General features: G+C 35.9%; 1 protein-coding gene across 1 annotated transcript in view; it reads right to left on the bottom strand.

Moving 5' to 3' along the window:
• The window catches only part of SORCS3 (sortilin related VPS10 domain containing receptor 3), a 719,817-nt gene that overhangs the window by 11,028 nt on the left and 695,960 nt on the right, over positions 1-12,829 (bottom strand). The window contains 3 exon segments of the mRNA XM_032225623.1: positions 21-120; positions 8,090-8,221; positions 11,100-11,212. Coding sequence (XP_032081514.1) covers positions 21-120; positions 8,090-8,221; positions 11,100-11,212 — 345 coding nt within the window.

Consider the following 12,829-nt stretch of genomic DNA (forward strand, 5'->3'; position numbering starts at 1 on the left):
TTTCTCCTATGCCAACTTACCTAATGTTAACTGAGTGACGTAAACAATTATTTCGACACTGGGCTTCAACTCAAATTGGACCAGATTTTGATTTAGAGCACTGAAGAGGATTTCAACAGCCTGAGAAAGGTAGAAGAAAACACAGTTAAATAATGATAAACAACAGCAATTAATAATAATTCTTACTGGCATATATGTATTAACAGCAAAGTAATTTGCCACATCTTAGTTCTTTCTAAAATCCAAATTATTATATCAATCACTCATAAAAAGAATCCTTTTGTGTGTCAGACTAATTCCAAAATATGAAGAAGGATGGGGGCGGGGGGACTTCTGGAAATAACATTGTTGGAATTGAGAGCGGAGTGGCATAAAAATACCTTCCATAGCAATTACATTGCATTCTTTAATTACTAAGTTATTGCTGTTACATTATTTATCAGTTACAGAAATATATTTTTAAGATTGCATTTGGAAAAAACTAGAGCTGCAGCAAATTTAGTTTCTATTCTGTCTTTCTCTTTTCATGCACACTTACTTACATGTCTGTCTGTGTGCACACACCCAGGCACACACACAAAAGAATATGACTTGTGTTTGGTTTTGCTTTCAGAAAAACCTAAGATCAATGCTCCATCATTTTAGAGAGAGCTAAAAAATCTACAGAAAAGTATTGATTTGTCAGTAGGGATTTTGGTAAGCTTATAACTTTTGAATTACCCATTAGGTCCGGTGGGTTCCTCTAACTAAATGACAGAAATATAATAGCCTTCTTAGGGGGTCAAGGGTATTTTAACCAGTGTAAAGCAGGGGTTAAGGTATAATAAGAAGACATAATGTGAAAATGTCCTTAAAGCTATATTTAAATTTTGCTAAATTATAACACAGCATTATTTCTTTGACAATGGTGTGTCAGAAAAATGGCAGCTGCCAAAAGAGAACTTGGTTTCTTTTGCAATGACCTTGGTAGTAGAATGAAAACATTATGAAACAAAAGCTCCCTGTTCCGGGTGGTGACGTCACTGTGCCTAGAGCAGGGTAAGGGAGCTCCTCTAACCCCTAGCTCTAATTTCTTCATGTGGGCTCATTTTTGGGGCACTGCTGATCCCGAAGAGACCAGCAGATCAAAGGGGATATTCTGCAGACACCGGGGTGGTAAGGCAAATCCCCCGGCAGATAGGAGAAACCCCCCTAAATGGACGAAGAAATATCCTACCATCTGGTTAGGACTGAGCAATGGCGGCCGCACAGAAGGAAGAAACAGAAATAGAAGCAGACGAATTCGGGTACTTGTTATTATTGCCGACAATCCAGAGAGGAAAGCAACGCAAAACTGGCAAAGTGGGTGAGCTGAGAGAAGAAGGAGCCAGGAGAGAGGCTGTTTTTTTTTACAATTTAAGTTTGCCGAAAAGAAGCAGTGCAAAGAGGCTGAGTTAGAACGGACAGGAAGGGACAGCCGCAACAATCTTAAGATCAGCCACAGTAAGAACGAAATCCCGACATGGACTTCAGGGAACAAAATTTGCCGGAACGATTTGGAAGGTTTAAAGAAGTGACTGCATAATAGTCGGGTTGGCAAACTGAGTTTCCTTTTTTTCTGCTTACCAGCTCTTCTGCCGCTGGGCTGAATTTCTTAAATATTTGATATTGATCTGACTGGGAGCTTGGAGCTGTGCCAAAGACAAGAAATAGAGGTCTGTCTTTTGCTTCGTGGACTCTAACACTGACATCAAGAAGAGAGTGACTTAGAGAGACTAATTATTAGAACTGAATATTGAACAACCGACAAAACTGAGAGATATTTATTGATATAAGAATAGGGTGTGATGTATAAATTTATGATATTTACTAATCAAATTAATCAAATAGAATACTACTAGTATTATTACATAGGACTGTTTAAGTATTGAAAGGTGATACCAAGGAAGGATAATTGTGGAATTGTTGTTGAATATTGGTTTATACAATTATAATAATTATAATATATTATTGATATTACTGATAAGGTATAAATAAAGTAAAAGTTATAACCAATAGTGGGCAAGACCAAAAAAAGGGGGTTAAAAATGGCAACCTCATCAAAATTAGGGAAAAAGACCATACCCAATGTGAGTGCAGCAACACCCCCCTCCTCAAATAAAAAAACAATGGAAAGTGCGTGAGGGTTGGAGAAAGGGGAAAAGATGGCAGAATCAGCAGGACCAGCACCTATGATGCAAAACATGCAATCGATGCTCCAGATGATACAGGAGATCTTGGCTATAAGCCAAGCAGAGGCAAGGAAAAATCACGAAGAATTAAGAAATGAAATGGGAGAATTGAAAGGAACTGTCAGCCTCTGCTTTGCTGCTGCTTCGGCTGCCATTGAAACGGGGAGGGGAGGCATGGTATTTGGGAGGGGTTTACTAATTGTGTTGGAGTAAGCTTCTGGAGTTCTGCTGCCTGTCGGACTGCGCATGCGGAGGAGGTTCCCGCCAAGGCCAACGGCACCGACATTCCATCTTGGTGATGCCTTTCAAAGTTATCTCACACCTGACACTTGGGAGAATTATGATTGGACTGCAACTGGGATGCCAAGGGGTGGGGAATGGGTTATTTTATATATCACTCGCTTTCGCACCTAAATAATCAGTCTTCGCTTTGCTCCACTTCTGATCATTTATAATTAGTAAAAGTACACTTGATTTCTATCAATGGAGTCTCGTGGTTTTCTTTCCTAATTACTCAATGAAGAAGTGCTGACAGGAACAATCAAAATTGTAGACGATAAAGTTGAAAAGATACAGAATGCCTTAACAATCAACCAACAGAAAATCCAATGTATGGAAGAAAAAATACAACAATCAGATCAGAAGATGGGAAAAATGGAAATAGAATATAGGGAATTTAATAAAGAATTGGAATTGTCAATAATCCGACTTGAAAACGAAAAAGCGGCATTCTACCTAAGATTTCAAAACATACCGGAAGAGAAGGAGGAAGATCTGAAAGAAAAAATGGTTATTATCCTTACTGAATTTTTGCAAAAAACAGAACAAGAAATGAGAGCAAACATTGATGAGGCTTACAGGGTGAATACTAATTATGCAAGGAGACATAGGCTCCCAAGAGAAGTACATGTAAGATTCACTAAGAAAACTGCCAGAGATGAAGTGTACAAAAAAAACAAAGAGACGATTATACTACAGGGAAAAGAGCTGACCACGCTTAAATAGATCCCACAGAGAATCCGGGAACAACGCAGGCAATACCAATTTTTAACAAACGAGTTGAATAAAAACAGAATAATGTACAGATGGCGGGTACCAGAAGGGGTTCTGGTATCTTGGCAAGGAAAAAGATATAAGATAGAGAATTTAGAAGAAGCACACAAATTCTATGAAGAACACTGTAATAGGGAAGGAAAACAAGGAAGCAAAGAGGAATTAGAATACAGAGGTCAAGTGGAAGAAACATCAGAAGACAGCGAAAGAAGCAGGAGAGAAGAGCAGAGGCAAGAAAGAGAGAGAGCAGAGAAGGAAGGCGTGAGAGGGAAAAGTCAGATACAAACTAGAAGTAAAAGAAACAATCTCAACTAAAGATGGATCAAGAAATAACAATTATGTCAATAAACTTGAATGGACTGAACTCACAAAAAAAAGAGCCCAGATGTTTAATATTCCTAAGAAATTGAAAGTAGACCAGATATGGGTTAATTGGTATAGATGGATGGAGCAAAGAAATAAAAAGCAATGAAAGAATAGAACAACTCTCAAAAATAATAATTATGAGTGAAACAAGGGGGTCATGATTGGTGAAATCAAATCAGGATGATAGCTGGCATATAGACTGTAGAATGATAGAGAAAAAAGGAAATAATATGAAAAAAATGGACTTGTGGAAATAACACCCTCAAGAAAACATAAACTGGATCTGAAAGAGACCCCTATAACAATAGAAAAAGAAAGGAAGGGAAGAAGGAAGGAAAGGAGGGGAGAAAGGAAGTAGAGAATGGAAGGACGAAGGAAAGAAGTGGAGGGTGGGAGAGAGGGAGAGAGAAGGAGAGATAGTAGGAGAGGAAGAAGAAGTGTGGAGGAGAGGTAGGGGAAGAAGAAAGAAGTAAGGAGAGGTGGGTGGAAAGGAGAGAAAGAGAAGGAGAACAGGGGGGAAGAGAGAAAAAGAGAAGGAGAAAGGGTAGGAAAGAGAAGAAAGAGTGTAGAAGTAGGGGAGAAGTAAGGGAAGGAAGAAAGGGAAGGAGAGGAGGAAGGAAGGAAGTAGAGAAGGAAGGGAGGGAGAAAAGAAAAGAAAGAGAAAATAAGGTGGTGTCAAAGCAGGTGTGAAGGATGGTAAATAATACATTCCAAATTATACCTTATACCCCTTTTAAATGGAATAATAATAATATAAGAATGGCAAAGAAAAAGAATACTATGTGAATGTATACCTATAACCGCATGTAAGAGAATAGATGAAAGTAAAAATATAAAGCACAATATAGGTAAATAATACTTGATCATAAGTAGCTAAGTATAAAGAAATGTATATAAAAATGGATAATGAGTAACGAGATTACGAACGCAAGATAGAAATGTATAGAAAGGAAAACACTAACTGCAAAGAAACCGATTCGGAACTGCTGTATGATATACGATAGAACTTATTGTTCCTATGTTTTTTTTAAGTTATGTGGTTATTTTTGTTAATGTGTTTATGTGTTCTGTTGATGTGCTTATGTGTATAAAATAAAAAAATAAAAAAGAAACAAAAGCTCCCTCTTCCCAAATCACATCCATTTCACTTTATCATATGTTTTCACTTGAAATCTTTCAGCTCAAAACTTATATGAACAATTGTAATATATATGCTATGGATTATTAGACACCCATGCCTATTTAGCAGGCTCTCAGCAAGAGTAATGAAATTTGCTCTAAGGTCCTGTTATAAGACTCTCTCCTTGAAATTTCACAAAGAATATCTCTGATCACTAGAATTGTGAACTGAAGCACAGAACTGATTAAAGGAGGAGGAAAGATATTTTCACTTGGGAACAAAGAGACAATATGACAGATAAAGTACAATAATGTCAATAGAAAAGTCCTTTTCCTCAGTAAACTTCCTGAAAGTAAAAATTCAAAGTCTGGATTAGAGCATAAAGGCTGTCATTCAATTCTCTTGGTCATATATTAGAACAGGTTTAAAGATCAAATCTGGCATGTTGAAGTGGGTTAGAACAAATGAAATAGGAGTCAATTAATCTGGAAAAGCACTAGTGTGTAGGGCAAGAAAATCTTTAAAAAAATTAAAGTGCCCTGTTTGTTTAGTTGTTTTGTGGAATAAAGATTTTGACAGGCATAAGCTAAACGTAACATACAAAGACAGGGAAAACTTCACCTGCTGAAATATTGTATTCTACATAATTTTTCCACATACAGTATTTTCCATTAAATTTTGATTATATTAATTACAGTAATTGCCTGAAGAGAATATTGGTACAGTTGGCATGTCAGAAACTCGCTAGAACAGTGAAAATCAATTTGATACAATTATATTTGTCTATAGTAATGACAGAGGCAGTTGTATACTGTGACACTGTTCTATATTTCAAAGAATTCAAAACAAGATTAAAAGGGAAAAGGGAAAAAAAGAAAGGGGGGAAAGGGAAGGTGGCTTATATAGGCAAAAAAATGTTTGGGCTTTAGAAAAGAATTATTGAGCAAACAACAAGAGAGCTTTTATTTAATCCAGACTTGGGCAACCCCTTTCATTGCCACTCACTGATCATGATGGAAATCAATTGAAACACTTTGTACTATTTTGGTAAAGGGAAATAAACAAACAAAGAAACATGAAATGTTAGGGTTAAGCAAAAAGGAAAACCGATTATAGTCTCTCGCTCATCTTGAAGTAAATTTTCTTGAAATGAGATAAGCATATGTTTTCCGGCCACACAAACTGTTAGTGTGGGCAAAAAGGAAAATTTTAGCATCTCTATTTTATCATGAGGCCACAACCACTTTGTATAACTGCCCTACCAGCCTCAGTTTCCTGAAAGAAATTAACTGCCAGAAGAATTATCATTCAAAATTAAACCACATCAAAAGTGTAGCCAGTTTCTGAGTTAGGGGAATTTATTACAGCATTACTATACATACTGCTTTCTACAGCTATTACCATTTGTCTTGTATCCCATACAGTCCATTAATATGGTACAAAAAGAACTTGAATGTTTTGTTGCAGCTCAAAAAGCAACCTTGAATTGGTTGCCTTTTGCTTTAGGATTTCTTTTGCACTGTGATTTAGCTACTGCCTATCTAATTCAGTTAATGTTGATTAATAGTGTAACTTTATACACATCTACTAAAAGTATGCTTATCTGAGAAAATTTACTTCCAGATGAGCAAGAGATTGTAATCAAAATTCAGTGCAGAAAGGGCTCATGAAGTTGTCATCTAAACCACATTCAGTTTTTATGCACTTCGTGTTAATAGTCTGTATGTACAAAGCTAAAGAATTAAAACCAGAAAAAAAGATCAACAGTTTGTAATCATGTTGAAGTAATTTGCATCTGATGCAAAGTAGGATAGAGCAAAGATAAGATGCAGAGATCCTTGTCCTCAGATTAACACAAGACAAATCAAAGGCAGCATAGAATGCAACAACTAATTCTCTTTAATTTGCTGGTGCTCATGAGCATTATCAATCATGTTGGAAGAAAATAGCAAGCAGAGGATAGTTCATACAGCTGTTAATACAGCTGTTACATACAGCTGTTAATAAAGTTATTCAGAGTTGTAATAATAGGAATATAAATTATAAACCTAGTGATAGCAATAGCACTTAGACTTATATACCACTTCACAGTACTTTACAGCCCTCTCTAAGCGGTTTACAGAGACAGTATATTGCCAGCAACAATCTGGCTCCTCATTTTACCAACCTCGGAAGGATGGAAGGCTGAATCAACCTTGAGCTGCTCAAAACTGAACTCCTGGAATGACCAATGAGTTAGCCCTGCAGTACTACATTCTAACCACTGCATCATCATGGTTCTATTCATGATGAATTAATGAGTGATATATTTCTTCCTATATATTTTATCTGGATCCTAAAACCATCTTTATAGTCCCTAACTTCTAGTACTTTTATTTGTGCAAGCATAGCATTGGATTTCTTTTCCTCAAGCATATATATAGCAATAGCAGTGGACTTATATACCGCTTCATAGGCCTTTCAGGCCTCTCTAAGCGGTTTACAGAGAGTCAGCATATTGCCCCCAACAATCTGGGTCCTCATTTTACCCACCTCGGAAGGATGGAAGGCTGAGTCAACCCTGAGCCGGTGAGATTTGAACCGCTGACCTGCTGATCTAGCAGTAGCCTGCAGTGCTGCATTTAACCACTGTGCCACCTTGGCTCATTATATTATGTTTTTCTCCTTCCAATCTCTTTAATAAATCTCTTTCTATTTACTTAGTATCTTTGCAGAGAGAGTCAGTTTGGTGCAGTGGTTAAAGCATCAGGCTAAAAACTGGGAATCCATGACTTTTAGTCCTGCCTTAGGCACAAAGCCAGCTGAGTGACCTTGTGCAAGTCACCTTCTGTCAATCCGACGAAGCAGGCAATGGCAAATCACTTTTGAAATCTTACCAAGAAATCTGTAGGACATAAGAGTCAAAAATTGTTTTGAAGGAACAAAAAAACAAATCTTTGCAGAACAAAATTTTAATAAGTCAACCCGTCAAAAATAAATATTTTAAAAATAAAATTTAAAAATGGAAATCATACACTCAGAAAATCCACTTGATGATTTCCATTTTTGGGTGGCTGTCAATCACCAGTTTAAAGGCAAAATCAATATTTATACAGAACGTTTGGCAAGCTTAAACATTCTAAATCAGTGTTTCTCAATTTTGGCCACTTGAAAGTGTGTGGATTTCAATTCCCATAATTTTCTAGCCAGTGATGCTTCTGAGAATTGAAGTCCACACATCTTCAAAAGGTCCTGGTTGAGAAACCCTGCCCTAGATTACAATATTTTGAAATTATTTTAGGTCAGGGCCTGTTTAACAGTTGGAGGAATACATAACCAACTGAAAGAAGGAAAACCTCACCTGCTCCAAATCATCTGCACTATCTTTCCTTCTCTCTGATATGTTTTGGTGTGGTAAAATGAAGAGCTCAGCGGAGGTAGGCAATCCAGGGAATACTGCTACAAGAATTTGTTCTATGGGAATACCAGTAACCTAAGCAAAGTGTGAGAGAGAAAATGAAAACAGAGGATTCTTTAGTACATGCTATTGCTATATCTGTAGTTTTTAAGTCATTTAACTCTCAACAAACTCTAAACAATGGAAGAAAAAAATGAAGTTGTGAGCCAAATATATGCCTAGTGTATTTATAGTGGGTAATCATTGCCTAAAAGCAGATCTGCTTTCATATTTGAAATAATTTAAGAGTTTTCTTGCTCTGTAATGTGTAATGTTATGTAATGACAATGATGAGTGATGTGAATAATGTTGTGATTTTATACTATATGATACTTTTGGAAGACCTGTGCATGTTAAGTTAGGAGGATAGAATGACAACTTAATGTTCCTTAACTTAGCAATGTTAAGAGCACCAAATTACTCCCCTTTTTGGAAAGGGGAGTTGCCACATGTTATCTACTTCCCATACTCATGCTAAGGATGAATCCTCCCACATTGCCTTATGGAAAACATATGGCTGTGGAGACCTCTGAACAACATTCAGTCCTGACTGCACAAGGATATAAAAGTTTGAAAACAATATATTTTTTTAATGTACAGGAATCTCTTTTTTTAACTGTTGTTTTTCTCTGGTCATTCTCAGTGTATACATTTATTTTACTAAAAGAGGACCACAAATTCTGTAAATGGTCTTTCTAACATAACTTATACAACAGGGGAATGCATAACAATATATGTTTGTAGATTTTTTTTAAATGCCTTTTTATTGTACCAAAAGAGTTGTTTTCATTTCATTCAACAATTTATGAAAGAATACATTTAATGTAATAGTTCTACATATAAAATACACCTCCAAAACAATTAATGTTAATAAAACACAAACTATTTGGGTAGCTCTATATGTAAATCAGTGGTAGGTTCCTACCAGTTCAGACCGATTCAGCAGTAGTGGTTTGGCGGCCTGGATCGCTGGAACCAGCAGCGACCCAGGCCTGCCACTCCCCTGAATGGGTTCTTTGGGCAGTGCCACAGGGACTGCCATTTTGTTTTTTGCTTCTGCACATGCGCAGAGCAATTTTTATTGTACTGTGCATGCCCGCCGCCCGACACACCCACAAATGAACCAGCAGTAGTGTCTGCCAGAACCCACTCCTGATGTAAATGTGTATTGAATACTATTCTTTTATCTTATTTGAGATCAATTGAATTCTTATTTGAAATAAATTGAATCAATAATTTAAACTATATATATATAAAACAGGTGCTATAAAATATTCTGAATTAGTGAATATTCTAAATCCATTTTTAGGCCAAATAACATTACTGAACATGTAGATGAACATGGAACATGAACATGAACATGAACATGAGATCCACAGGGACCTCAGTAATGAACTTCAACAATTTATCCCTTCTTTCCAGCTTTGGATTCGATAAAACTATTTTAGTCATGAAAAATACTCTTTTTGAAGCTAAAATTAGAAATTCAAACAATATTAGCATCTTACTCTGCTCCTGGTAGTTTGCAGACTGCAATTCCCTGAAAGTGCAATTCCCTAAATCTCTTTCCAAGTTCAGGAAAAGTGATAGGGGAGAATAAGAATTTTGGAAGACCGTACTCTATCTTTTTGTGATTATGTATCATGTCTGTCTGCCTGCCTGCCTGCCTGCCTGCCTGCCTGCCTGCCTGCCTGCCTGCCTGCCCACCAACCCACCCAACTCATCTTTATTCTATTGATATTGATATGAAGACAGAAACTGGAGGGAGCACAGAAATCAAATAAGGGTAAAGATAAGTGGTCTTGGTTTTGGAGAATTTTGGGGTATTAATAATTTCCACAGAGATCTCTCTTTCCCTGGGACTTATCCTCACACATTATCAGCTGTTTATCTTGCCAAAGGGGAGATGAGAGGAAAAAAAGTTTACTGCTTTATGGAGTGCTTATGGTTGAGCTTATGGTTGTGGAAAGCTTTGATCAGTACACTGTTGGCAGATGTTTTGAAAAGAACAGAAACAAGTTTACAAAAAGAAATGCTCTTTCATATTCCTTTGTAAAGTAGCAAGAAAAAAAGTAATTTTCAAAGCTCCTTTATTTTCTGTTGGGAAAAGCCATAGAATGCTTTTCTTTATCTTTTTTGCAACACTGAATTTGTTAATCAGGACTTCATTGTATATCTTTTAAGTAGAAAAAACAGAGTAAATTTAAAAAATCATGTGGAAGATTAGGTGCAATATAATATTGATTTGTTTATTAAAAGCCTGCATAATAATTGCAAAAAATAATGAAAGGGTTTATACTTTTTAAAAATCAATGAGTTTATCTCTAATGAATGAAAAACATACACATTGTACTGCTGTATTTCTATAATATTTGCTAAGGTGGAAGAGAAAATATAATTATGGAAATGAATAGAAATGAAGATAAAGATAGCATCATTGTGTGAGTAAATTAAGCTGCATTGATCATGAAGACAGATAATATATCCATCTTGAATAACAAGCATACAAGCACAGACTCAGCAATCATGGATTCACTGGAAAAATGGTATATTATAATTAATCCCTCCTAATATTTTGTCTACAAAATGACTGTATCTTCTTATCATCAAAGGTTGCACAGATAACAGTTCAAGGACTGCACAACATTCTAGTACTAAGAAAACAATTAAAAAGCAGAACAAAAACAAACATCATTTAAAGAAAACAATTCTGGGTTTGTTGGGTGCTGAGAAGTGCTACACAATATTTATCTAGGTAATTGCATGTGTGTATCAGAATGATAAGCCTAGCTTTATCAAGGTTGTGGTGTGTAATTGAAAATTATAATCTCCTTTCCTGAATTGTGCTTGTACAGACTGTTCAAACTTAAAGAAAATTATGCTTATTATTCGGTAGATTTCCCTAGATACTCACATGCACCAAAGCTGCTTTAATGACTCGGCCAATGTCTTCTCTCCACTCTGGGATATCAGGATTGTGATAATCCAAATTGGGTGAGAACGATAATAATTGAGACTGAAAATATTCTGCAAACAAGAAGTGTCACACTAAAATTCCAGTATGAACTTTTATAACTGTTTACATTGGAATGGTTAAAAGACATTCATTATAAAGTTATACAACCAAGTTCTACATATAGCTAAAAAACCCTATAGTACCATATAGTTTCAGACGTGCAAAACTTATCAAATATCTTGTACGTTTATTTGTGTGTATGTATATAAACATGTATATATGTGTGCTGTGAATGTACTGCATATGTAATTCTAAAAATCATTCTTGTTCGAGAAAATTGCCATTTTTCTCAGATGCTGAAATTGTTTCTAGTATGTCAACCATCCACATTAAATTATCATGTATTTAATAAAATGTATCTGATCTTCCTTTAAGTTTCCAGTATATTATGTGTATCTATATGTTCTCCATATATAGAAAAGATTCTATTCAGTATAAAAATTATTTATACATAAACTCTCAACCTTTCGAACAAAAGAATTTTATTCACCTTCCCTACAAAAAAAGTAGTGACAAATAATATTCATAAGTAAATACAGGCATTTTCACATTAGTGTTCTTTGAATTTCATTTGGACTTTGCCTCTGGATTTGACATATCTCAAAATGGTGTTTGCTTTGGATTTGGATTCCCTTGTTTCCAGGTCTATTCCTGTTTCATTTCCTTGATGCAATTTTACAAATCACACAAATGTGACTGATGAATCATTTTTCTATGGATGAAATGAGGCTCTCACCTCATTTCAGGTCCCAGGTTCTGGGGTGAAGCCATTACTGCTCTTTCCTCCCCTGCTGCTCCTACAACTTATGTCCTCTTGTATGTGTGAGCTAGAATTTATTTCTGATCATCCAACTGTCACAACTACAGGGAAAAATGCATGAGAGTACTACTTGTCTAAATTGTCAGCATGCTACCATCTCATTTTCAAAACTCATGGATTTTTAATCCAAGAGAGGAAACTGTTTGGAAAATCACGATAGTAGTAAGTTGTATAGCTGACATTCCCTTGCATACTTTCCTATAATGCTCAGATGATATTATTTGCCCTCTCCAAACAATTCCATTGGAAAATGAATGGAAACTGGATCATGATCAACCTTGTAGGTTTTCTACATTTTAATAGCAGTAAGTGAATGCAATGTAAGATGGTTTCAGGCCACTTGTGAGGCACTCATGTGGAAACAAAAGCTTTGGGATACCTTGAACATAGGACTGCACCCCATATCCCAGGAGGATTCTGAGAGGGAGTCAATTGAAATAGAGAGAAAAAGGAAAACAAATCTAAAACTTAAACGAGACACATAAATTGACAGGAGATTTTTTTAAAAAATAATTTTGCTAGGAAACTAAAAATTAAAATAGAAAGCAGGAAGTATAAGTGGTATAAATCCTTTGTATGACATTTGTCTCTTGCCTAATATTCTAAATTCTTTTGGTTTCATCAATATTGTTCAGCAATTAAACAGGATCAAGATCAAATGAGCAGCAGTTCCATAAACTAGTGTTTTCTTCTATTGTATTTGACTTACTTTGTGCTCCACTGAGCACATCCTTAGTACTAGTAATCTGTTTTCCAAAAGCAAAGAGATACCTGTTTGTTAGCCTTATGTGCTGCCATGACTACATAA

This window comes from Thamnophis elegans, chromosome 10 (assembly GCF_009769535.1).
Source record: "Thamnophis elegans isolate rThaEle1 chromosome 10, rThaEle1.pri, whole genome shotgun sequence".
NCBI lineage: Eukaryota > Metazoa > Chordata > Lepidosauria > Squamata > Colubridae > Thamnophis > Thamnophis elegans.